This window comes from Macrotis lagotis, chromosome 2 (genome assembly GCF_037893015.1).
Source record: "Macrotis lagotis isolate mMagLag1 chromosome 2, bilby.v1.9.chrom.fasta, whole genome shotgun sequence".
Taxonomy (NCBI): domain Eukaryota; kingdom Metazoa; phylum Chordata; class Mammalia; order Peramelemorphia; family Peramelidae; genus Macrotis; species Macrotis lagotis.
The window spans coordinates 157,775,793-157,800,527 of record NC_133659.1 but is presented as its reverse complement, the minus strand read 5'-3'; the positions used below and the strand labels follow the sequence as shown (position 1 = coordinate 157,800,527).

The window sequence follows — 24,735 nt, the reverse complement described above, 5'->3', positions numbered from 1 at the left end:
TTAGCTAATAGATTCAGTTTGAGTCATTCTAGGTTAAGGCAGCCTCAGGGCCTGAACCTGAGGCATGAGCCTTTTAGAGAGATTTCCAAGTCTTAAAAAATTGAAGAATATCCTGATAACCCCAGCAGCCTCTGTAGTAGAAATGATTAGGCTTCAAGACTAGTCTTGACCCATGAACTCAGACCTGAACCAGATTTAACTATGTAATGAACCCTATTAGAACTGTCCATTAGTAGACACAAATCTCATCTATATGGTTCTGATTAGAAGATCATATTCAAGTTCTGGAAAAATTATACTCACAGACTATCTTGGTTCTTGTCTTTTTATAACACTGCTCATTCCCATAGGTGGTAGCCAAGATAGAAAAGTCTTCTCATCCTACCCCCTTATTTTTATATCTTTGATTGGAGGTGAGCTCTCTAACCTCCTGTTCAGAAAAGTAAGACCCTGTATGCTTTGAAGAGGTTGCCCTGACAATTATCCTCCATCTCCAGGTGATCATGGTAACTGGGGATCACCCTATCACTGCCAAGGCCATTGCCAAAGCTGTTGGAATAATCTCTAAGGATGGTGAGACTGTAGAGGATATTGCTACCCGGCTAAAAATCCCTCTCAGTCAGGTGGATCCCAGGTAAGACCTCCTTTATCCTTTATTCTATCCCAGCAGTTTTCATTACCCTGATTTCCTGGGAAGCACAGATAAATTTACCAATTTTATACATGTTAGAAACATTATACAATTGGGGAAGAAGAGGAAGAGGAATAGAAGAGTTAAGAAACTGGATTAAGAAAGGTCATTGGTGATGAAAAATGATAAGGATCCTGGATGGGGAAATGAGGAAAGGGAATGTGAAGATCTAAGTTCTATAAAAGCAAATGTGAAGACTTACTGACTATAAAATAAGGAGGATGACTTCAAAAAGTCTCTTCCAGTTCTCAATTCTATAATCACATGATTACACACAGGGTTAGTATGTTTAAGGATATTCAAAAGGTTACTTGGATAGAAGCAAAGAATTAGAGTCTCTTAGGAAAATCCTGCTTGGGATCTCCAGAACCTTCAGCTCCCAGAACTCACCTTAGGGGATCCCTTTCCCCTAGGGATGCAAAAGTCACCGTGGTGCATGGCACTCAACTAAAAGATATGACAAAAGAGCAGCTAGATTCTGTCCTCAGAGATCACACTGAGATCGTCTTTGCCCGAACTTCACCTCAGCAAAAGCTCGTCATTGTGGAAGGATGTCAGAGACAGGTACAGGGAGAAAAGCAAGGGAGTCTTTCAGAGACAGAGGGGAGTAGACTAGAATATATTAATTCTGGTCATAATGTCACTTTGTCAGATCATGGAATCTCTTGACTGAGACAGTAGGTGGCCTAGGTGCTAGTTTTGCTGGTGATAGTTTTGCTGCTGACTAGCTAAGTGACTGTGGGTAAATCATTAAGCCTCTCTGGGTCTCACCTGGGAAAAAAGAGGGAAGATGGTGCAGGATAATCTCTCAGATCCTTTCCAGTCTAAACTCTGTCATTCTGCAGAAATTTTGAACCTATCTCCTTCACTCTTATGTCCACTAAAGCTAATGTGGTTCCAACTAAGTTCAAGGCCAGGATCAAGAGTGCACTAAATCAGAGGATCCTAAAATGGGCTATTTGGGAAAAGGACTGGGTTGCAGGAGACTTCAATCCAGCAAGGAAATCCTAACCCACAAGAGGGCAAAGGAAGCCTTGTAATTATCATGATGTCTGTGAGCTAGTCCAGGCCTTGAGCCCTGTATTAGCTCACAGCCTCCATTTATACCTCCAACCCCAACCCAGGGTGCCATTGTGACAGTGACCGGTGACGGGGTGAATGATTCTCCTGCACTGAAAAAGGCTGACATTGGCGTTGCCATGGGAATCGCTGGCTCTGATGTTTCCAAGCAAGCAGCTGACATGATCCTTCTGGATGACAATTTTGCCTCCATTGTCACGGGTGTGGAGGAAGGTGAAAGAGAAGCAGGGTCATTTGGCCTGTGGCTTATCTTTTTTGCTTCAGTAAGACTGAGATGCCCAAGTTATCTCTGTCATCCCTTTCTTCATTCCCTTTTAGTAGTAGTCTCCACAGTTAGCTTCCACTCCCAGTCTGGTAGATTTATAGTGAGGCTAATATGACACCTTAGATCCATCTGGTACACCCTCTGAGATTCCCCTCCCAATAGTATAAATGATCAGATTGGTCTCCAGGGGGCTAATGTTATGGCCCTTTAGTGACTGAATTCAAGTTAGTAGAGGACTGTCCACAGACTTAGGGCATTCCACCAAAAATCAGGAAATCCCAAAATCAGTCCACCATTTAAGGAATGGATTCCTGAAGGATCTTGAACACACCAAGACCTAGTGCATCCTGAGCCCCAAGATTTATCTGTATGAATCAAAGCAAACACCCCCATTTCTTGGAAAACCTTGGAGGGATTGAATGAGAACTCAAGAATTACACCTACCAGTTTCAATTGCTTTTCCCCCCAAAACCTCTTCTTGCTGCCTAGCTTCCTCCCCTATAATCTTCCTGATATCCCAGGTACATCCCCACAGGCCGACTCATTTTTGACAATCTGAAGAAGTCTATTGCCTATACATTAACCAGCAATATTCCTGAGGTCAGCCCTTTCTTGCTCTTCATCATCATCAATATACCCCTGCCTCTGGGCACTATCACCATTCTCTGCATTGACCTGGGTACTGATATGGTGAGGATCCAGTTGGAATCAAGGGAAGGGTACCTTCAATGGGAAAGGGAGTATAGGAAACATCTGGAGAAAGGGAAAGTAGCAAAGCTTAGGTAATTTGAGTTTCTTTCTGAGCCTTATGACACCTCTTCCCCTAGATCCCTGCAATCTCCTTGGCCTATGAGAAAGCAGAGAGTGACATAATGAAGCGTAAGCCTCGGGACCCCAAGAGAGACAAGCTGGTGAATCACCGCCTCATCAGCATGGCCTACGGGCAAATCGGTGTGGTTCTGGGAGACAAAATGGGGACAGTGGTGGCTAGGGAAGAGCCAAAAGGGAGGAAGAAAAGGGAAGAAGCTTTAGTGCCTCCTCTGCTATGGAGAGGCAGTGTGCTAAGCACTTGTTACAAGTGTTATCTCCTTGGATCTTCAAAACAAACCCTGCAAAGTAGATACCATTATTATCCCCATTTTATTGATAAGGAAACTAAGGCAAACAGAAGTTAAGTGACTTGCTCAGGATCATATAGCTAGTTAAGGGTCTGAGGTCAGATTTGAATTTCAGATCTTCCAGACTCCAGACCCAACACTCTATCCAAAATTCATCTGAGTTGTCCAAGTGAGGATATCTAGGGTGGGGTGGAGGTGGAGGAGTCTATTTTCCCTTTCATTAAATTTAACTATGTAGGGCCTAAACACTGAGCATAAAGGGAATTATAATCTGCTGCCCCTGCTCATGAAAGATTTATAATCTAGTTGGAGATATGATCCAAGTACAACAACCAGCATGAGTCACTATCTGGTAAAGGCTCCTGGAGTGGTACAAGCAATATATGTCTTGAAAGTTCATGGTAGAAACCAGCCGCCAGGAGAGTTGATAGGATGAGAGGAGAAAGAATTTGGGCTATGCCTGGAAGGTAGGGTAGGACCCAGACAAGTGGAGAAGGAAGGAAAGAGCTGATCCTGGGAGTGGGGCTGAGTTTAAGTAACTAACTCTTAAGCACCGAGGCAACTGAACACATCCAGTGAATTTTTGAAGGAGCCCAAGAGTTTGTGAAGGGGGATTCCACAGGAAAGAAGGTGGAACTAAGAGGAGAGCCAGGTGATAGATGGTCTTTAATGCTTGGTTAAGGAGTTTCAACTTTATCCAAGAGGACATGGGAAGCAATTCTGTTTTACAACTGAACAGAAGTAGCATTTTAAGAACGGTCTAGGAATGATGTACTTGATATGGATCATAGGAGAAGAGGTGGAGAGACAGGAGAGAGTGATAACTCTAGGAAGCTACCTTAATAGTTCTGGTTTGAGGTAATGAGGGGGAGACTCTGGGAAGGGAAAGAGACACTGCAAAAAAAAGACTTAGTGGAGACTTAGAAACTGACTAAATGTGGAAAAATAAGGAGAAAGTGAGGCTAAATCTAGGAAAATATTAGGGATGAAATAAAGATTAAAGAGTCATTCAAATTGAGGGAATAGTGAGTTTTTCCTGAAGCTTCCATATTTCCTTGGAGTACCCACCAAAGAAACTAGCACCCAGGGTCCTCAATCTCTATGCTTTTTCCTACTGTCCTCTGTCTAGACTCTTCTTTTCTTCTCAGACCAAAACCACTATCCTTTTCCTCTACTTTTTCACAGGGATAATCCAGGCTATGGCTGGCTTCTTCTCTTACTTTGTGATCCTGGCTGAGAATGGTTTCAAGCCCAAAACCCTGGTGGGCATCAGACCTTTTTGGGATGATAATAATTTGAATGATCTGGAAGATGATTATGGACAGGAGTGGGTGAGTGAACTAGAAACAATGATGGAGAGGAATAAGGAGAGGTCCAGTGATGGGAAGGAGTGGGGGGGAAGGGCATTGAGATCAATAGGAAGAATTTCTTTCCTCCATTCTCTCCCATCCAACTGACCTCAATCCCAAGTACATCTCTATAATATTCTTCAGTTATTTTCAATGAGCTGCTTGAAGTCAATGGCAACTGTTTATTCTCTGCTCTAGCTCTGTTGGATGTGGAAGGTCCTATCTCTCTCCCCTTTGTCATTGGAGTTTCTCTCTGCTAGCTCTTCCCCCTTTACCTTACAGCCAAGACTCCAGGGCTCAGCACTAGAACTCATCTCCTTGGGTTTTCATCCTTTAAAATCCATCTGCTGCTTCTCCTGGCATCAGATATCATAAGATAAAAATTCCACAGCAATCTGTCTAGCCTCTCAGGATCCCAATCTTCACATCCTATGTCCCAAATTTCTCAGAACCTAAAGGATGCCTCTCCATAGGGACCACCCATCAACTGAAACTCAGTAGAGTAAAAGCATAGCCCCCACCCCATTTTCTATATTTGGGAAATACACACACACACACACACACATTTTAATATATGTACATATTTACATGTTGGGTCACTTTGTTCTTCTATGCCAGTGATCCCCTATTATTAATTTGAAGTATGAACATCCTCTTTCTCCTCAAGAAAACTATATGACATATATTTATTTTCTAAATTAAAGGAAAATAGTTTTTTTTTAACAAATTCACTGCCTTCCCACACCCCACTTCAGATAATTGGAGGTGCCCTATAGAAGTTTAAAAATAGATTTAGGAATCCTGGACCTAAGGACCAGACCCATGTATGTCCCATACTTCTGTAATCCTTGTTTAGCTGGTTTGGAGTACCCTAGAAGTCATTGTTTAGGTGAGACCCAATCCCTCTTTCCTGCCTCCCCTCTGATCTCGTCCCTCTTCTCAGACTTTCCTCTCCTCTCCCCTGTGACTTCACTGTCCCTCCTGATCTTGACCTTCACTGTGCCCTCTTCTCAGACCTATGAGCAGCGGAAGGTGATAGAGTTTACATGCCAAACGGCCTTCTTCATCAGCATTGTAGAGGTGCAGTGGACCGATCTCATTGTCTGCAAGACCCGGCGAAAATCTCTCATCCATCAGGGAATGAAGTAAGCTTCCCCCCATACATGCTGTCCACACTACTGGCCTCGCCCAGGGGGAGGACCCAGGAAACCTGACTCTGAATTGCCCCCTCATCCTTCATGCACCTTTCCTTCCTAGGAACAAAATCTTGCTGTTTGCATTAATAGAAGAGACAATACTGGCAGCCTTTCTGTCCTATTTCCCAGGCATGGATATTGCCCTTCGCATGTACCCACTCAAGTGAGTATCAAGGGGAAGGTGGAAAAGAAACTTTGGGGAAGAAAGGAAGACAAGTTCAGGTGTCTGTTCTCTGACAGAACCTGGCTGGGTAACCCTGAGCAAATCATTTAAGTTCTCAGGATTCTAAGCAATTTCTTTAAGACTCTTGAGGTACCAAACTATGTTAGCAGATAGACATTTCTTCCCTGGGAATTCCCTAGCCCATGAAAGCACAGCTTTGATCCCTATCTCTAACCATACTATATGTTAAGTACCATCAACCTTAAAACAATTTTTGCCTCAAGTAGGACGTCAGATTCTGTCTGGGAAACAACATGAACAGAAATCAATATATTCATTGTCAACAATTTTGGCAAAGGAGAATATGTTCCCCCAAAACATGTGCTCACCTCTAGCCTATAGTCCTCAGTCAGGGAAAGCTAGGGGGAAGTGGATCAGTGTTCTAGAGGAGACTCACCTCTGAGTGGGGCTGACCCAGGATCACAGAGACAGGGGCTAGCTGAGCACACAGAAGACACAGACCTACTTGGCAAGAAAACTGGATGGGGTGTCAGAGAACCTCGGTTCAAATGCAGGCACTGGTCATGACTAGAGAGTGCCTTAAGACTCACAAAGTCCACTACATAGATTATCTCACTTGATCCTCAAAATGAGTCCTATAAGGTAGATGATACATTCTCATTTCTATTTTACAACTGATGCAACTCAGACTTACACATTAGGTGGCTTTCTCATGGTCATTTAGTTAGTGCCAAAGGTAGGGTTTGAATTTTGATCTGTCCAAGCCTAGCCTCCTTTCCACTGTTCCACATGCTGCTTCTTGTAGCTTAAGTTTAGGTTGTTAAGCATAGGAAAAAACAAGGAAGGAATCCCACCTTTTACAAGAAGTTTTCCTAGCCCTTCTGAATTTCATAATTCTAGTGCTTTTCCTCTTTTAATTAATTCCTATTTATCCTGTAGATAGCTTGTTTGGCATGTAGTCCCTTGCATGTCACTTCCCTCATTGGATTATAAGCTTCTTAAGGATAGGAACTACTTTTTGTCTCTCTTTGTATCCCTGGCATTTAGCATGTGTTGCTGTTTGGTCGTGTCTGACTCCTTGTGACTCTATTTGGGTTTGGGGGGGTTTTCTTCTCCAGATCATTTTACATATGAGGAAACTGAGGCAAACAGGGTTAAGTGACTTGCCCAGCGTCACACAACCAATAAATGTCAGAGGGCAAATTTGAACTAAAGAAGATGAGTCTTCCTGACTCCAGGCCTGGGCCCTCTATTCCTCTGCTTCATCTAATTGTCCCCTTTGTGATAGATCCTGCCATAGCTATTGCAATGCAGAACTCTCAAATTCAAGTAGTTCACTAGCTTCAGTTTTCCTGGTGGCAGAGATTATAGGCATGTATCATCACACTCTGCTCTCTGTTAACTTTCATTGAATTATGTGACTTTAATGATGTGGCTTGCTGTGGGATATTATTTTTAAAATTTTTTATATCTTTTATAAATCAGCAAATATTGCCTTTTCTAAGTCCTAGTCCACTCCCATAACCAACCTCTAACTGAGAATGAAAGAAAAATAAAACCCCTGTTGAAAGCATATATAGTCAAGCAAAATGAATTCCTGTCTTGGCCATGTCCAAAAAAATAAATGTTTCATTCTATACTATGAGTCCTTCTCCTCTCTCGGGAGGTAGGTAGCATGTTTCATCATCAGTCTCTGGAATTTTGGTTGATCATTACAAAGATGAGAGAATATAATTCCAAAGATGCTTGTCTTAATCATGTCACCATTGTATAAATTGTTCTCCTGATACTGTTTACTTCACTCTATATCAGTTCATATAAACCTTCCCAGGTTTCTCTAAAACTGAACATCACTTCTTATGGCACAACAGTATGCCATTATATTTATATACTGTGACTTATTTGACAAGTCCCTGATTTGTGCACATCCCCTCAGATTCCTATTCTTTGCCACCTCAGAAAGAATTGTTAATATTTCTATATATTGTTTTGCTTAGGACTAATCCCTCCCTGAATCTATGATTCCTTTAATCACCCCTTCTCCCATTCTCTACTATTTCCCTGTTGAGCGAAATGTATTTCTCTACCCAATTCTGTGTGTATGTATGTATTCTATCCTACTTTTATCTCTTCAGGTCATATTCATTCCTATGTCAGCCTCTTTTCTCTACCCCCTCTTCCCTATTTGCATAGATGTCTACTTGTAAACCCTTATTATATGAGAAAATTTACCCTAGTCTTCCTTTTCTTTCTCCCCACCTGTAGTGGAGCCTATCTCTTTCCTTTCTTGTCTTAATATCTTCAAAATAATAGAATCATTACATGGTCTTGTAGAATTAGATTTCTTCTATGACTCCTAAAGATGATAGGGTTCAAAGAAGACATGTTTCATCTTCCCATATTAGAATGCAAGCAGTTTATCTTTGCTTAGTCCATCATCATCTATGCTTACCTTTTTGTATTTCTCTTAACTCCTATGTTTGAACTTTGAAGTTTCTATATAGCACTTGTCCTTTCATTAGGAATAATATAGGAAGTTTCATTCTCCTCCCTGTAGGATTATTGTCAGTTTTCTGGGTAAATTACTCTTGTCTGTAAGCCTGTGTCCTTTGCCTTCTCGAATATAATATTCCAAGCTCTTCATTTTCTGAGAGTGGTGGCTACTAAATCAGTGTGATCTTGACCTTGACTCCTCAACTCCTGAATTCTTTATTCTGTTTACAATACTTTTTTTCTTAGACCTGGAAGTTCTGGATTTTGGCTATAATGTTCCTTGAAGTTTTCATCTGAAGTTTCTTTTCAGGAGGTAGTGGATCCTTTCTATTTTCACTTTGCTCTTCTTTAACCCAATGATTTTATCTTAAGTTTTTTCTCCTTGATCTATTTTCCATTTCAGTTGTTTTTGCTATGAGAGAGATGTCTTAAATTCTCTTCTCTGTTTTCCTTCAATCTTTTGTCTTTGTTTTACTATTTCTTCTTGTCTCATGCAGTTGTTGATTTATATTTGGTTCATTCTAAATTTCATGGAGTCTTGCTTGGGCAAAGTCTGTACCTTTACAGCAGGCTTGTTAATTCCCTTTCTAATTCTTTCTTCCATAGCTCTCATTTCTCTTGCCAGTTTTTTTCTTTTAGAACTCTTCATTTAATTGACAAAAATATTTTTATTTTTCAAAAACACTTTTTTTCATGTTTTCCAGGAATTCTAATTGAATTCGTGCCCAAGCTGTGATTTTCCTTGAGGCTTTGCTTGTTGATGGTTTGGAGTTATCCTCTTCTTTTTGAGTTTATGTCTTAATCATCCCTGTCACCATGATAGTGTTTTATAGTTCAATTCTATCCATTTTGTTTTTTGTTGTTTTGGTTTTTTGCTCCTCCTTTCAGCCTTCTTCCTGATTTTTGGACTTGTTGCTAGAACTTGACTCTTCCAACTTCTGGAAAAAAGGTCTGGGCTAGCCCTATTGCTGTGTTGTTTTTTTTTTTGAGGATTTGAGTGTTGTATTATTCCTGGAACAGCTCAGGTTAGGGACTTGCAAATTTTCAGTGCTCCTAATGTGGTCTAATCCAAAACAAAGTCTGATTTTTGCCTTCCTGGTCTGAGTTCTACTTTTGGACTCAGTTCCACCAGTCATCTAATAAGTTCTGCTAGTTCTGAGGCCACAGAATCAAAACCTCACTTTTAGTCTGGGATTTCTGTTCTGCTTAGTCCTGGGATAAGAAAGGATTAAACAAAGAATAGTCTATGAGGTCAAATCTAGTCTAAATCCTGCCTATTTTTGTATAGCCCACAGGATCATAATGATTTGCTGACTCCTGGATTAAAGTTGAAACTGAAACCGTACTCTTCTGGAACCAGAGTCACACTGCCATTATTTGCTTTTGAACATCTTCCTCTTTGCCTAGTATGCCACCCTTGAGTATAGGCCTCCTTCCACAGTCAGTTGTGGATCTATGACCTACAAGGCTGGTAGTGACCAACAAAACCACCTGTTCCCACAACCTACTATGCCTTGGAATGGGTGTGGGACTTCTTTTTGTCCTAGCACACAGCCTCTCCCTATACTGGAATGCTCCATGGGGCCACTCCTAAAAAAACAAATTCCCAGAGTCTATAGACCTCTGTTTCCTTATGGCAGCAGGCTGTAAAAGTGACTCACTGTGACTTTTTTCTTTGATTTCTCCATCAGAATCTCTTTGGGGGAAGCTGGGAAGGGAGCTCATTCCTCTGTCTTGCTATTCTGTCAATCTGATTCTTCTTCCTCTCCCCCAGCAACTAGGTGGTATAGTGGAATAAAGCACTGGCCTAGAAGTCAAGAGGATGGAAATTTGAATCCAACCTCAGACACTTGACACTAGATGACCTTGGGCAAGTCCATTAACCCTGATTGCCTCCCATCCAGAGCCCATCTCCAGTCTTCCTGATTCATATCTGGCTACTGGACCCATGGGCTCTAGAGGAGAAAGTAAGGCTGGTGACATAGCACAGTAACACCCCTCACTGAAATCTAATTCATGTGCTTGTCATGGCATCACCTCCCTGATGTCATGGTCTTCTGGACATCCCAATACTGGAATACCATTTGTATAAGCTTTTTTTGTTGTTTTTGTTTTTGTAAGACAATGGGGTTAAGTGATTAGCCTAAAGTCACACAGCTAGGTAAGTATTAAATGTCTGAGGCCAAAACTGAAATTAGATCCTTCTGACTCCCAAATAGGTACTGCATCCACCTCACCATCTACCTACCCCCAGGTCTCAACTTTTAAGTTGTTTAAGAAAAGCAAAACTTCCAAATGTATGGGAAAAAAAATCATAAATGTTATTACTACTAAAAAAGGAAATCAACAAAATGTCAGCATCGACAAAATGTCAGCATCGACATACAGACTCATATGCTTAATTTTTTCTATTTTTACCAAAACCTTTGAAAGAATACTTTGCATGAGGGACAGCTAAGTGACTCAGTGGATGGAACACCTATCCTGGAGTCAGAAGGACCTGAGTTCAGATCCAGTTTCAGACACTAACTGCATGCCCCTCCAAATGCCTCTGGAAAAAAATAATAATTGACATTTCAATTCCCTCAAAACTATCTCCTTCAGAATTAGACCTCCTCTGTGTTGTCTAAGACAAGGGTTCTTCCCATCTTTGAATCAGATTTCTCTGATAAGTGTTTGGTATCCATCTTTGTTTTACTTTAGTAGTATTTCTACTCTTAATACTGCATATTGAAAACTATGTTGTCAACTCTAAATGTGGGAATTTTGTCATCAATGTAATTTTTTTCAATTATCTTGACAGATCTTTTCTGTTTTTTCATCTGTTTTGATGTCTTTATTTGAGTTTCTTTTTTTTAAAAGATTTTATTTATTTTGAGTTTTACAATTTTCCCCTAATCTTACTTCCCTCCCCCCACCCTCCACAGAAGGCAATTTGCCAGTCTTTACATTGTTTCCATGGTATACATTGATCCAAATTAAGTGTGATGAGAGAGAAATAATATCCTTAAGGAAGAAACATAAAATATAGGAGATAGCAAGATCAGACAATAAAATATCAGGGTTTTTTTCTAAATTAAAGGTAATAAGGGCAGCTAGGTGACACAGTGGATAGACCACTGGCCCTGTAGTCAGAAGTACCTGAGTTCAAATCTGACCTCAGACAATAATTACCTAGCTGTGTGGCCTTGGGCAAGCCACTTAACCCCATTGCCTTGCCAAAAAAAAAAAAAACAAAAAAACCTAAATTAAAGGTAATAGTCCTTGGTCTTTGTTCAAACTCCACAATTCTTTCTCTGGCTACAGATGGTATTCTCCATCACAGATAGCCCCAAATTGTCCCTGATTATTGCACTGATGGAATAAGCAAGTCCATCAAGGTTGATCATCACCCCCATGTTGCTGTTAGGATGTACAGTGTTTTTCTGGTTCTGCTCATTTCACTCAGCATCAGTTCATGCAAATCCCTCCAGGCTTCCCTGAATTCCTGTCCCTCCTAGTTTCTAATAGAAGAATAGTGTTCCATGACATACATATACCACAGTTTGCTAAGTCATTCCCCAATTGAAGGACATTTACTTGATTTCCAATTCTTTGCCTCCACAAACAGGGCTGCTATGAATATTTTTGTACAAGTGATGTTTTTACCCTTTTTCATCATCTCTTCAGGGTATTGAGTTTGATTCTTAAATGCTCTCAGAGGATGAGACTTATTTGGATCACTTCCAAATTTTCTCTAAATTTGTTTTTTTCCTCTAATCCTGATTGCTTAAATGAGACAATAATGATCATAATCTTCTCCATGAGTTTCATGAATGAGTTTATATTATGAACCAGTTCTTGGTTATTCTATTTCTTTTCTTGGCAAAGAGGTTTCTAAGTCTTTTCATCTCAATGTGACAATAAACTTTTTTTGTTTGTTTGGTTTTGGGGTTTTTTTTTAGTTTTTTTGCAAGCCAGTGGGGTTAAGTGGCTTGCCCAAGGCCACACGGCTAGATAATTATTAAGTGTCTGATGCCTTATTTGAACTCGGGTACTCCTGACTCCAGGGCCAGTGCTCTATCCACTGTGCTACCTAGCCGCCCCATAGACTTTAAACCTATTAAGAAACATGATCATCTTTTGATGTCATTTTACCAAGTTCCCATTTTTCAGTGTCAATAACACACTCTGTTGTTTCTGCTACTTTGTGATCATCCAAGTAAAAAAAGAACACTAATGGTCATTTCATATTTTTCTTTGATTTATGAATTGTCATGCCCAATGAATTCATTACCTACTGGCCAACCTACCAGTGATCAGGTTCTCCATACTTAAATAGGCTGGTCCTTAGAAAATAGAAAATAGTTGTGTGACCTTGGGCAAGTCCCTTAATCCCTTGCTTCACAAAAAAAAGAAAGAAAATAGATACTATCACTGAGATCACACTGAGAAACATAGAAAAATTTATTTGGAAAATTTATTTTAATTATTTACCAAGAAAACATTCAAGAATGGAAATTAAAACTATGGAACATAGCTTAAAATTTACAGATAACAGATTCCTAGTGAGAGATAGAAATTACCTAGCAAAAACTTAAAAAGAATTATTTGAAGAGGGTCTTACAGTCCTAATCAAAAAAGATTTTAACTTAAAAGAATAAAAATGAGAGATAAGTGACTTTGTATAACTAAAAAACTAGATTCTTTAGATTACAATAAAGAAAAGAAGTTAAGACTCTCAATATCATAGACAATGAAATCCAAGTAGTATTAAAACCATAACCTCACATATCCAAAGCAAGATGAACTAGGGGAACTAATAGGAGAAGCTAAATTTGATATTATTGGTATCATTGATATTTGATGGAAGGAAACATCACAGTCAAAGTATTATGACTCTGAACCTAACTTATTCTAAAGAAACAGAACTGATTTAAAAAAAATTTAGTATTTAAACATTACATAAGGAAACCCAAGAGTAGAATAATGCAGAACATTTGAGTAAAGATACCTGGAGGAAGAGATAGATGTGATTTTATCATTGGCATGTATTTCAGAAAGGAGCAACTTGGGAAATACCACAAAACAGAGGCATAGTGTATATTGATGATAGTCTTCAAATTAACCATGCATGTGCTGGAACTCCCTCTAACAGAACAACTATTAACTTCTTGACTTGCCTTAATAATTATTTTATTCTTCAAAAAATGGAGTAATAAGCGGGGATTTTATCTGGAGCTGATTCTCACTAATAGGGAGGAATTGATTTCTGGAGAGGAAAAATAAGAACTTTGAGGGAAGTGACTATTCCTAGAGTTTTGAGAGAGGAGAAGACATTTGCCTTTAGTCTACCATGTCTCCTAGATTTGAGGAAAGATGTGTAGAAAAAGTAAGTAGGATCCTATGGACTGAAAGTCAGCCGAAAAAATGGAAAGTGCTCAGGAATTAAAATTCTGAAGACACAAAGGAAAACATTTCCAGTTGGGGAAGGGGGAAGAGAAACAATAGCTGTTTGAAGATGTTAATACACAGAACTCAACAACCAACTTAAGATTTTAAAAAGAATTTTCTATAAGCAAGGACAGCAGGCAGGATAAATATGGGTATGAGTAAATGAATATGAATATGGGCAAAGATCTGTAAAACTAATATCAGGAATGTAAAAGATGTGAATAAACAGAGTGGTGACTGAAGCTCAGGACACAAAGGGTTTAATTTTTTATCTAAATTGGGAGAGAAAAGTTTAGAAGGGATAGAACTATTGCTTAATGTGGATGGGATGAAAATGACAAATAATGGAGGAAGTGCTGCTCATTCTAATTTTTCTATTTTCTTTACCTAGAATGATCTTTTCTCTAGAACCACAAAAGCAAAATAAGGAGTTAGTAAGAGAGCACCTAGTTGCCCTTGATGAATTCAACTCACCTGGCCTAAATGGATCTCGTATCCTTAGATACTGATTGAACTGGCAGATATGATTGCTAATTTACAGTCAGTAATATTTGAAAGATCATGAAAAATAGAAGTGCAAGTCTCAAATTTTCAAAAAACAAAAGAAAGAGACCAGAGCTTTTACACTATAGGTCAAAGAGCTGGCTTCTAGTCCTAGAAAAATTCTAGAACAGACCATTAAAGAACCAGTTTGTGAAATCTAAGTGGGGAAATACTGCAAAAAGTCTGCTTGACTTCATCAAAAATTAATCATGCCAGACTAACATTATTCACTTTTTTTGACATGGACATTAAACTAGTAGTGTAAGGAGTTAAAGTAATTAAGGATAGTTAAGGAAGAATACCCTAGATATAATTTACCTAGATTTTAGTAGAGCTTTTAACAAAGTATGTCATGTTATTCTTGAAGAGAAATTGGAGAGATGTAGATTGTACAATAATACACTTTAGATGGGGTTGGAACTAGTGAATGACAACTCAGAATAATTATTAAATGGTTAACATCTTGGTAGGAGGAGTTACTTGGCACTAGTCAGCATCAGTGACTTGAATAACTCTACAAATAATGGTACATGCTTATCATATTTGCAGTTAGAAAGATGGGAGAGATAACATGTTGGATAACTGTCAAGATCAAAAATGATCTTGACTGAATTTAGTAGGCTGAAATTTAATAGTGATATAGGCAGTTTTATATTCCAGGTTTATAAATCACCTTCACAAGTTCAGGATTGATAGTAGTGGGGTGAAGAAATGTTTAGATAGTCTGAAAAAATCTGGGTGTTTTGGTGGTCTTCAAGCTCAAGTGAGTGAATCAGCAGTGTGATTATGACAGCCAGAGTTAATGTGATCTTGGGTTGCAGTCTAAAGCATAATTTCTAGAAATAATGAACTACTATAGGCAGACTACAACTGGAATATTGTATCCAATTCTGGATAGTATAGATTTTTAAACTTTTTTGTTTCATATATTATTAGCCTACACTTTATGAATGACATGTTAATACCTTAATCAGAGCAACTGGAATGGTGATGATTCTTAAGTAGTTCAGCTGAAGAAATTGAGGGATAAAACCTGGAGGAGAAAATACAAAAGAGGAACGAGATAGCCATAGTCAAGTATATGAAGAGCTGTTATATGTAAGAAGCTTTATATATGTTCTGTTTGGTCCAAAGGGCAGAAACGGAAGCAAAGGGTAGAAGTTGCAAAAACAAAATTTAGAGTCAATATCAGGAAAAATTTACCCAGCGAAGTAATTGGTTTCCTCTTATTACAAATCTTCAGTGAATGGTTGTCCACTTATCAATAAATCAATAAGTATTTACTGAGTACCTTATATAGATTAGGCACTATGAAAGGTGCTGGAGATACAAAGACAAAAATGAAAAAACCTTTACCTTTAAGGAACTTACATTCTATTGGAAAAGAAAACATGTGTAAATAAATATACATAAAATATGTAGAAAAGCAAGGACAGTTTAGCTAGACTTTGTAGTGCAAGAAGGGGACTAATATATAAGTTGGAAAGACTGGTTGAAGTCAGGTTTTAAAGGCTATAAAGGTTAAAAGGAACAGTCCAAATTTAATTCTGGAAGCAAGAAATCCTTAAAGTTTATTGATTAACGACATGGTTAGTCCCTTTGACAAAAATAAAAATGAATTGGAGAGGGGTGGCTAGGTTGTGTAGTGGACAGTGTACCGGCCCTGGAGTCAGGAGTACCTGAGTTCAAATCTGACCTCAGACACTTAATAATTACCTAGCTGTGTGGCCTTGGGCAAGCCACTTAACCCCCATTGCCTTGCAAAAACTAAAAAAAAAAAAAAATGAATTGGAGAGACTTGAGGCAAGGAGCTCAATTAGGAGGCTTTTCGCCATAATCCATGAGAGAGGTGATGGGATGGTAACCATGTGATTGGAAGGGGACAAATGTTTGGAGAAACATGACTGCAAATGGTTGCATATGTGGGATGATTGAAAGTGAAAATTCTAGTATAACTTCTAGTTACTCTTGGTTCATGTCAGTCAACTTCTAGACAGAAATAGACAACTTCACTGAAGTTGCAAACCTGAATAAATACATGGGTGATGGGGTCTCTCTCCTCCAGATAATAAGGTCAGAAAATGAAGAGGTTTTTAGAAAGAAAGATAGTATATAGTTCAGTTTTGGATATGTTAAATTCAAGATTCCCACATAACATCTAGTTTGAAATATTCAATTGGAGATATACAGTGAGACTAGGGCTGTCTGTCTAGATTTGGGAGCCATCTGCTCAGAATGTCCAGGAGACCCATGGGATCTGGGCAGGTCACCAGGAGAGAAAGTGATTGGAAAGGGTGGAGAAGAGCATCTTTACTTAGCCAGGACTAGTTTGGACTGGATGACCACTGAAATCACTTTTAACTCTAAAGTTCTGTGGTTGTGATCATACATGCAACCTTTCCTGCATAGCCTTTGTGGTCCCAAGGTCACTTTCTATGCCATGGTGAAGCTTTGGAGTAGAGGTTTTTTTTTAGGTTTTTGCAAGGCAAAACAGGGTTAAGTGGCTTGCACAAGACCACACAGCTAGGTAATTATTAAGTGTCTGAGACTGGATTTGAACCCAAGTACTCCTGACTCCAGGGCCAGTGCTTTATCTACTGTGCCACCTAGCCCTCCCTGGAGTCGAGTTTTAAGGATGTTATATTCAGATTATTCTTCCTCATTGGTACTGTTTTTAATAGTTACTATATATTATAATTATATAATCTATTAATATAATTTAAAGTAAAATCAAAATTTGAGTACTTGTTGAAGTAAAAACAAATTTCTCTTTGACTCACATATGTAAAGTACTTTTAATACTGTATAATATCAATATATTTTAATTTTAAATAGCATAATAATTCAGATTTCTTCTCTGGTATGAAGATAGGCCCAAAAAATTTTACATAGATTTTCCAGATCAAGGGGGTGTGAAAAGGATAGTTGTCTGTAACTTCTAGATTTGAGCTATTGCACTGGGCCATGAAGAGATTCTCAGTGTTTCTTTTGTCCCATAAAAGTACCAGTATCCCTGTGCTTTCCTCACTCTTATGATAACCTCGGTGTATGGGTGTCCATATATCATTTTCCACCTTATTAATGACTCTCTTGTTTCCCACAGACCAAAGTGGTGGCTCTGTGCCTTGCCCTACTCTTTTCTTATTCTTTTCTATGATGAGATCCGAAAATATTTCATACGGCACAGACCTGGTGGTAAGTTTTCCCCTAGACCTAACCCTGCTCCATTGTTTTGCAGTCCCCTAATTATAAGACTTGTTGCCTCAGGTCCTTCAACCTAACATCATTCTTATCAGATGCAGTCTACTATACCATAACACACATACTAGCACACATACTTCAATGTCTTGTGGCCCCAGTCTCTTAGGCCAAAAGCCTATTTCGTGCTTCTGTCTTGCTCTTCCAGAGCAATCATTGTTGACCCAAGCTGCCTAGAAGAGTCACAGCTAACCCAGTTAACCCTGGCTTTCTCTCTTTAATAGGTTGGGTGGAGAGAGAGACATACTACTGAGCACAGCAGAGAAGACACCATGCACTGGACACAGAATGGATGCTCTTGGAAGTGGAGGGGGTAGAGGGTGGGTTGATGGCTCATGAGTACTGGTTAGGCAGAGGTTAGTGTCTTGTTCAAATCAAGAAATAGTTAGGATTGGGGAGAGAAAGCAGGGAATCCCTGCATGGGGAGGATTAAGATGGGAAGGGAACTAAAATAATTTAGGCAAAGTGTGAGAGGAGTAAATATGACAAATTTCAACTGATGGAGAGAATACAGGAAAAATGTTGCACTATAGACTAGAGAATAAAAGTTTTACCATACTGCAATCATTCCAAGTCTCTGTCTTCTTTTTTTTTTCTTTTGTCTAATCCAAGGGAGTCCTTCAGGGACAAAAAAGAAAACTGACATATAGAAGGAGGTGTGGCCTAATCAGAACATCCCAAGGGTCTCACTTGAGAAGAGTTAGGAAGAACTGTATATGAGTGAGAAAGGGCAGTTAGTGGATAGAGCACAAGAGTGAAGGACCTGAGTTTGAATATAACCTCAGATGATTGATATTAACTAGCTATGTGATCCTGGGCAAGTCACTTAATCCTGATTGCCTCACATCCAGGATCATCTTCAGTGGTCCTGATCCATATCTGGCCACTGGACCTAGATGACTCTAGAGAAGAAAGTGAAACTAATGACTTTGCAAAGGACACCCTCCCCCAGATTCAAACTAAATTCACATCCATCACCTCCCTGTTGACATGGTGGTATTCAAGAACAAAGGACAACAATGAGTATAAAAACCCTATCCTTAAAAGTGCAATTCTAATATTTAATGACTTTGTGACTATTGTAAGTGGAGCTAATGGTATTTGTACTATCTACCCCATAGGACTGCTGTGAACATCCAATTAGAAAAAGTATATAAAAGTGTCTTGCAAACCCTAAAAAACCATGAAAATTTAAGATACTCTACTCAACAAAAGTCTTAATTCAGACTCTTATTTTAGCATGAAGGTGGTAAGAATTTTCAAAGGCTTAACCAGAACATTGTCTGGCCTTTTCCACCAAACTGTCCAGACTCCCAAGTGTGGTCCCAGCAAAGATTCTATTGGCTTTCTTAACAGTTACTCTAAGTACAGTGAGGCTCCCCCTGAACCCACTATGCTTAAAGGTTCATCACCAGGAGTGTTAAAAATTAGATTAATTTTTTTTGACCAAAGCAAGCCATGAAACATTTAAATCCAAAATGGTCTTCGGTCCTTTATTGCTCCCTTCCATTTCTATGGTAAAAACAAAAGATAGGCAAGAGTGGTACGATAATTAAATAGGCCATTTTAGATCATTTTAAACAAATGTTAGATGGTACTCTAATATTCAAAGTGTTAACAGTAACTTATTTTACTTCAAGAGATCAATCTTTTATAATTTTGTGGCACCCTTTCCTGCTACCCCACCCAACCTGCCCTCACTCATTGGATCTTGTAGGTTCAAGATATTCTCTAGATTCACACTGCTACAACCATAGCTCACAAGACCCTACCAATTTTTTTACCATTAATAATCAAAAAACACAGCTCAAACAACCTTTACTGAAATGGCTTAGGAAGAACACTGGATGCTAACATCTCCCCATACATCTGAGGTACACTCAATAGGAGGAAGGCATTAGTAGAGAGGCATGAAGGGAAACTTTGTGTCTTACGGTATCCTCACCCTGCTTCCTCTGGGTCTCAGTGTTTCTATTGGTCAGCTTGTTCCACTGGATTGCCTGGACCTACTCTCCACAATTCAGTTTAATTTCAGAGCTGGACTCTTTGAGTCTATTCTCTGTTGAGAGGAGCATATCCTACTAGTCAAATTGCTATCCTGAAATCTTCTCTCCCCTATCTCTGCATTCTTGGAGAAACAACTAAGGAACAGGCAAGGAGACATGGCATCCCAAGAACTGGGTATTTGCTGAGAGAAATGATTATTAAAAACTTACTGAAGAGATCTCTGTTTCCCAAAAATTTACCCTACCTTGCCTATCTTATCTAGGTGTGGTTGTTGCCTCACCCAACTAGAAAATCAAAGAATTTAAGGTAAATTCAGGTACTTAGCACTTGACAAGTTTAGGCAAGGGGGTAGATTCTTTATCTAGGTCACCCAAGACTGGGGGTTATTTGAAAGTAAATGACCTGATCAAAGTCATATCCCCCCAACCCCTTATTAGAACAGATCTACCTCTCATTATAATATTAATTCTCATTATTTATTAACCAATCAGAATTGATTGCCACCCCCAGAAACACACACTCTTCCGAGGGCATATAAGTCTTGAATGAGTTCCATGAGGGGTCTTTGACATTCAAGAGTATTGCCAACCCTTTTGTAGATTATAGGCTAACAAACATGATTTAAAAAACTGATTATTTGGGGCAGCTAGGTGGTACAGTGAATAGAGCACCGCCCTGGAGTCAGGAGGACCTGAGTTCAAATATGGCCTCAGACACTTAATAATTACCTACCTGTGTGGCCTTGGGCAAGCCACTTAACCCCATTTGCCTTGCAAAAAAAACCTAAAAAAAAATGATTGTTGAAAACTACCATTAAAAAAAAAAGAAAAACTACCATTCTATGTAGATGGAAAAATAAATAAAATATCCCCCCCAAATGAATATATGGAAGTAAATAATCTGCTTTTTAAAGGCTCCTTCCCCCCTCTTCCCCTTCCTTAATGACTGATCCCTCAACTAATTATTGGATAATCATTCCATCACACTGATGGAGAGACTTCTTCATTCCTCCTAAAGAAGCAGAAAAAGTATACTTGCTCCTTTACCATTCCTTTATAAACTAGGATTGGGCTGAATCCCAGTTTGGCTATAATCACAACTTTCTGAATCAGCCACAATTTTCTCAAATTCTCATACTTTTACCAGGTAAAAATGCAACTACTCAAAGTCTGAAAGGTGTAAAACCTTAACATCTCATATCTTATAACTGTCCCCTACATCCCATAATTTCATCAAATGAACTAGGGAGACTCATTTGATCAATATTCTTCTTATTGACCTTAACAATGTATTAAGTGCCTACTATGTGCCAAAAACTGTGGATACACAATACAAAAATTAGGCAGTCACTACCCAAATCAGTTTATATTCTCCAGAAGAAAAAATCATATCAAGGAGCTATGGCCAGGAAAGGAAGCTTTATTCTAAACCAAGGGTATTTAAGCTTTTTTTATATAATAGATTCCATTGGCAGTCTGGTGAATGAAGCTTATGTGCCTCTTCTGAGAATAATATTTTTAAATTCATAAAATTAACACATAAGATTAAAGGAAACCAATTATATTGAAATATGGTTATCTAAATTTTTTTTATAAAACTTAACAGATCCCAGATTAGAAATCCCTGCTTTAAACATTCTCAGAGATTATGAATGGATCCATAGGATAGTAGATTATCATGCTCTCCATAACAGTACTAAAGTTGAGTTAATTATTGTTCCCTCAGTGGGAGGGGGTTATATATATATATATATATATATATTCATTCTAGGTTGATGGAAAGATGCCTACCTTGGCTAGACTCTGGGATACTTGTGGATGAATAGATGAGTTAAAGTCTTGGGGGCCTGGACTAAGGAGTTGTTTTCTGTCCAATCCAGGAAGATATGCCCCAGGCAAAGTCTCAAAGCTAAATCATAGCCATATTGACATTCTCACTTTAAAGAAAGCCAGAAAATATAAAGAAATTGCAGCTAAATGAAAGTCAATTTTCAGATTCTCCTTTGGAAGACAAAGAACATGGAGAAGTTGACAAAAATCTTCCTATATATGGTCCATTTGAGGAAAGGGAGTCCTAGAGAGGTTCAAAGATTTACCCAATGTCATGCAGGAAGTGGCAGAGCCAGGATATGCCCCCTGGGCCAGCCCTCCCTCCACTGTGCCATGCTTCCTCCCTTTGAAGAGCTGGCAAGTAGACAGGCCAGTCCATGCAACACTTAGTGAGTTCACCTTGTAGTGATCAATATAAACATAAGCAAACAGACCACTTGAAAATAATTGTAGCTTACATGATATTATATGTTGCTGAGGATTGGAAATTAATGAAATTTAAGAAGATTCTCTAAAATCAGCATTTCATGTCAAGGAGAGAGTGTTGAAAACTGTTGAAAAATGTATTTCAGGATTAAGAATTTTACAGAATCTTGCTTGGAGATTTTTCAGAAGCTTTACTCTGTATATGATTAATGCTTTCTTTAAAATGAGACTTGGAATTTGCTATTTATGGCATTCACCAAACATGATCACACACACACACACACACACACACACACACACACACACACATATTTATTTTAGCCTAGCAGAGAGAAAACTGGTTACTAATGTTTTAGTTATCTCACAATCATTTATGCATAATTACATCATTGACTTGCTAGCTCATAGGGAGCAGATTGTTTCACAGTTTTTGCCTTTGTACTCCCAATACCTAGAATAGAGTCAAGTACAATGTTAGCACTAAATAAATTCTCATCTATCAACTAGTTAGAACAAAACAAAAATCAAGGAAAAATTAAGACATGATAAAGATAAAGCATTCTGTTCAACTATAGCAGCTACAATACGATCTGTTGGAATAACTATAAAAATTGGGAAATCATCAAAACTAAAGATATAGACTGTCACCTTTTCTTACAATAGTTTAAACTAAATGCAGGTCACTATAATAAGTAGACAAAAGACTTAGAAATCTTCTTTCCAAGGCAATGTACCCAGCAGAAAGATGTTGGTCAAGCACAGGCTTAGAATTTGCAAAACTTTCCAGAATGAGATAACAGAAAATTACACATAGTTTTACCTCACAAACAGTTAAGAGAGATATCAGAATTAGGGGGGCACAGTAGATAGAGCCCAGAGTCAGGAGGACCTGAGTTCAAATGTGACCTCAGACATTTAATAGTTACCTAGCTGTATGACCTTGGGCAGGTTACTTAAGAACCCATTGCCTTGCAAAAACTAAAAGAACCAAAAAACCAAAAACCAAAAAGAAGAAGAAGAAGAAGAAGAAGAAGAAGAAGAAACAAAGAAAGATATGAGACTTTAGAGAAGTTAGGATGATATAAGCAAGATAATCCTTAAAGTGTCTATGTGTTCATCTATAAGGAAGAAAATAGATATGAAGCTAAAAAAAAAAAAAGCAGAATTTCCATACTGGAATTACTACATTTAGACTCTACTCTCTTGGTATACAAAATACTACATGAGAAAATGACAGTCATTTTATTTTTTTATTTTTATTTTTTTAAGTTTTTGCAGGGCAAATGGGGTTAAGTGGCTTACCCAAGGCCACACAGCTAGGTAATTATTAAGTGTCTGAGGTCAGATTTGAACTCAGGTACTCCTGACTCCAGGGCTGGCCCTCTATCCACTGCACCACCTGGCCATCCCCAACAATGTCATTTTAAACAATGAAAAACATAAAGACAAAGATAAAGACACAACTAGACCTGACCAAATATGCACAGAAGATTATATGTACTGGATTTGGATAATTTGTCAAAGTAGTCACTGTTTTATGGTTTAATCATTTTATATTATTATTTCTAATTGCTCTTATAAAAAGGAAGGTTCATATGAGTTATCAGTATGTTCTTCCCATACAGGAATATACGCATTCAGCATTATTAAATCCCTCATAATTAGTCTTTCTCATCCACCCTTTCTATGCTTCAGCTGAGTCTTGTACTTGGAAATCAAACTTTCTGTTCAGCTCTGGTCATTTCAACAGGAAAGTTTGAAAGTTCCCTGTTTCATTGAAAGTTCATCTTTTCCCCTGAAAAAGGACATTCACTTTTGCTGGGTAGTTGACTCTCAGTTATAATCCAAGCTCTTTTGCCTTCTAGAGTATCATACTCCAAGCCCTATGAGCCCTTAATGTAGACTTTGTAATCCTGACTAGAGCACCACAGTAGTTGAATTGTTTGTTTCTGGAAGCTTGTAGCATTTTTCTCTTTGACTTGGGAGTTTTAGAATTTGGCTATAATATCCCTGGGAGTTTTTCTTTTGGGATCTCTTTCAGGAGGTGAGCAGTAGATTCCCTCAATTTCTAACTTACTCTCTGCTTCTAGGATCTCAGAATGCATTATTTCTTGAAAAATGAAGTTTAGGCTCTTTTCTTGGTCATAACTTTCAGGTAGTCCAATAATTTTTAAATTATCTCTTTTGGATCTGTTTTTATAGGTCAGTTGTTTTTCCAATGAGATATTTCACATTTTCTTCTAATTTTTCATTGTTTTGGTATTGTTTTACTGTTTCTTGATTTCTTGCAAAGTCATCAGCTTCCTTTAGTTCCATTCTACATTTGAAGGAATTATTTTCTTCAAAGAGCTAGACAATTCTGCTTTTTAAGGTATTCTTTTCCTCATTTGCCTTCTGGGTTGCTTTTTTCCATTTGGCCTAAACTGTTTTTTCACATGTTATTTTCTTCAGTTTTTTTTATATTTCTTTCACTAAGTCACTGACTTGGTTTTCATTATTTGCCTGTATTGTTCTCATATCTCTTCCCAATTTTTCCTCTACCTCCCTTACTTGCTTTTAAAAGTCTTTTCTGAACTTGTCCATAGTCTGGATACATTTCCTATTTCTCTTGGAGACAGAAGCTTCAACTTTGTCATTTTCTGAGTGTGTATTTTGATCTTCCATGGGACCAAAGTAAGTTTCTATGATAAAGTTCTTTTTCTATTGTTTACTCATTTTCTCAGTCTATGGCTGATTTACCACACTTCTTTTTTTGGGGGGGGTTGGGACACCCCACAGGGACCTTATTTCCTCCAAGGTCCAAGACTGCTCTCTTGCATGTGCTCTGGTCTGTGGATGACTACAAGCACTCCCCTCTGCCCTA

The 24,735-nt window shown here is 38.5% G+C and overlaps 2 protein-coding genes across 9 annotated transcripts in view; one reads left to right on the top strand and one right to left on the bottom strand.

Annotated features, from left to right (window-relative positions):
• LOC141513352 (sodium/potassium-transporting ATPase subunit alpha-2-like) overlaps positions 1-18,168 on the top strand; it is a 57,741-nt gene extending 39,573 nt beyond the window's left edge. For 2 of the 6 annotated variants that reach the window (XM_074223086.1, XM_074223083.1), the window contains exons 14-24: positions 498-634; positions 1,105-1,255; positions 1,816-1,984; positions 2,572-2,726; positions 2,864-2,987; positions 4,340-4,485; positions 5,518-5,648; positions 5,761-5,862; positions 14,201-14,301; positions 15,355-15,450; positions 17,456-17,539. In XM_074223086.1, coding sequence (XP_074079187.1) covers positions 498-634; positions 1,105-1,255; positions 1,816-1,984; positions 2,572-2,726; positions 2,864-2,987; positions 4,340-4,485; positions 5,518-5,648; positions 5,761-5,862; positions 14,201-14,301; positions 15,355-15,419 — 1,281 coding nt within the window. In that variant the 3' untranslated portion in view covers positions 15,420-15,450; positions 17,456-17,539. Of the gene's footprint in view, positions 1-497; positions 635-1,104; positions 1,256-1,815; positions 2,035-2,571; positions 2,727-2,863; positions 2,988-4,339; positions 4,486-5,517; positions 5,649-5,760; positions 5,863-14,200; positions 14,394-15,354; positions 15,451-17,455; positions 17,548-17,834 lie in introns of those variants that run through there. The other 4 variants (XM_074223084.1, XM_074223087.1, XM_074223085.1 and 1 more) reach the window with 4 other exon arrangements.
• Positions 1-24,735, bottom strand: part of DCAF8 (DDB1 and CUL4 associated factor 8) — a 142,136-nt gene that overhangs the window by 16,096 nt on the left and 101,305 nt on the right. The window lies entirely within an intron of this gene.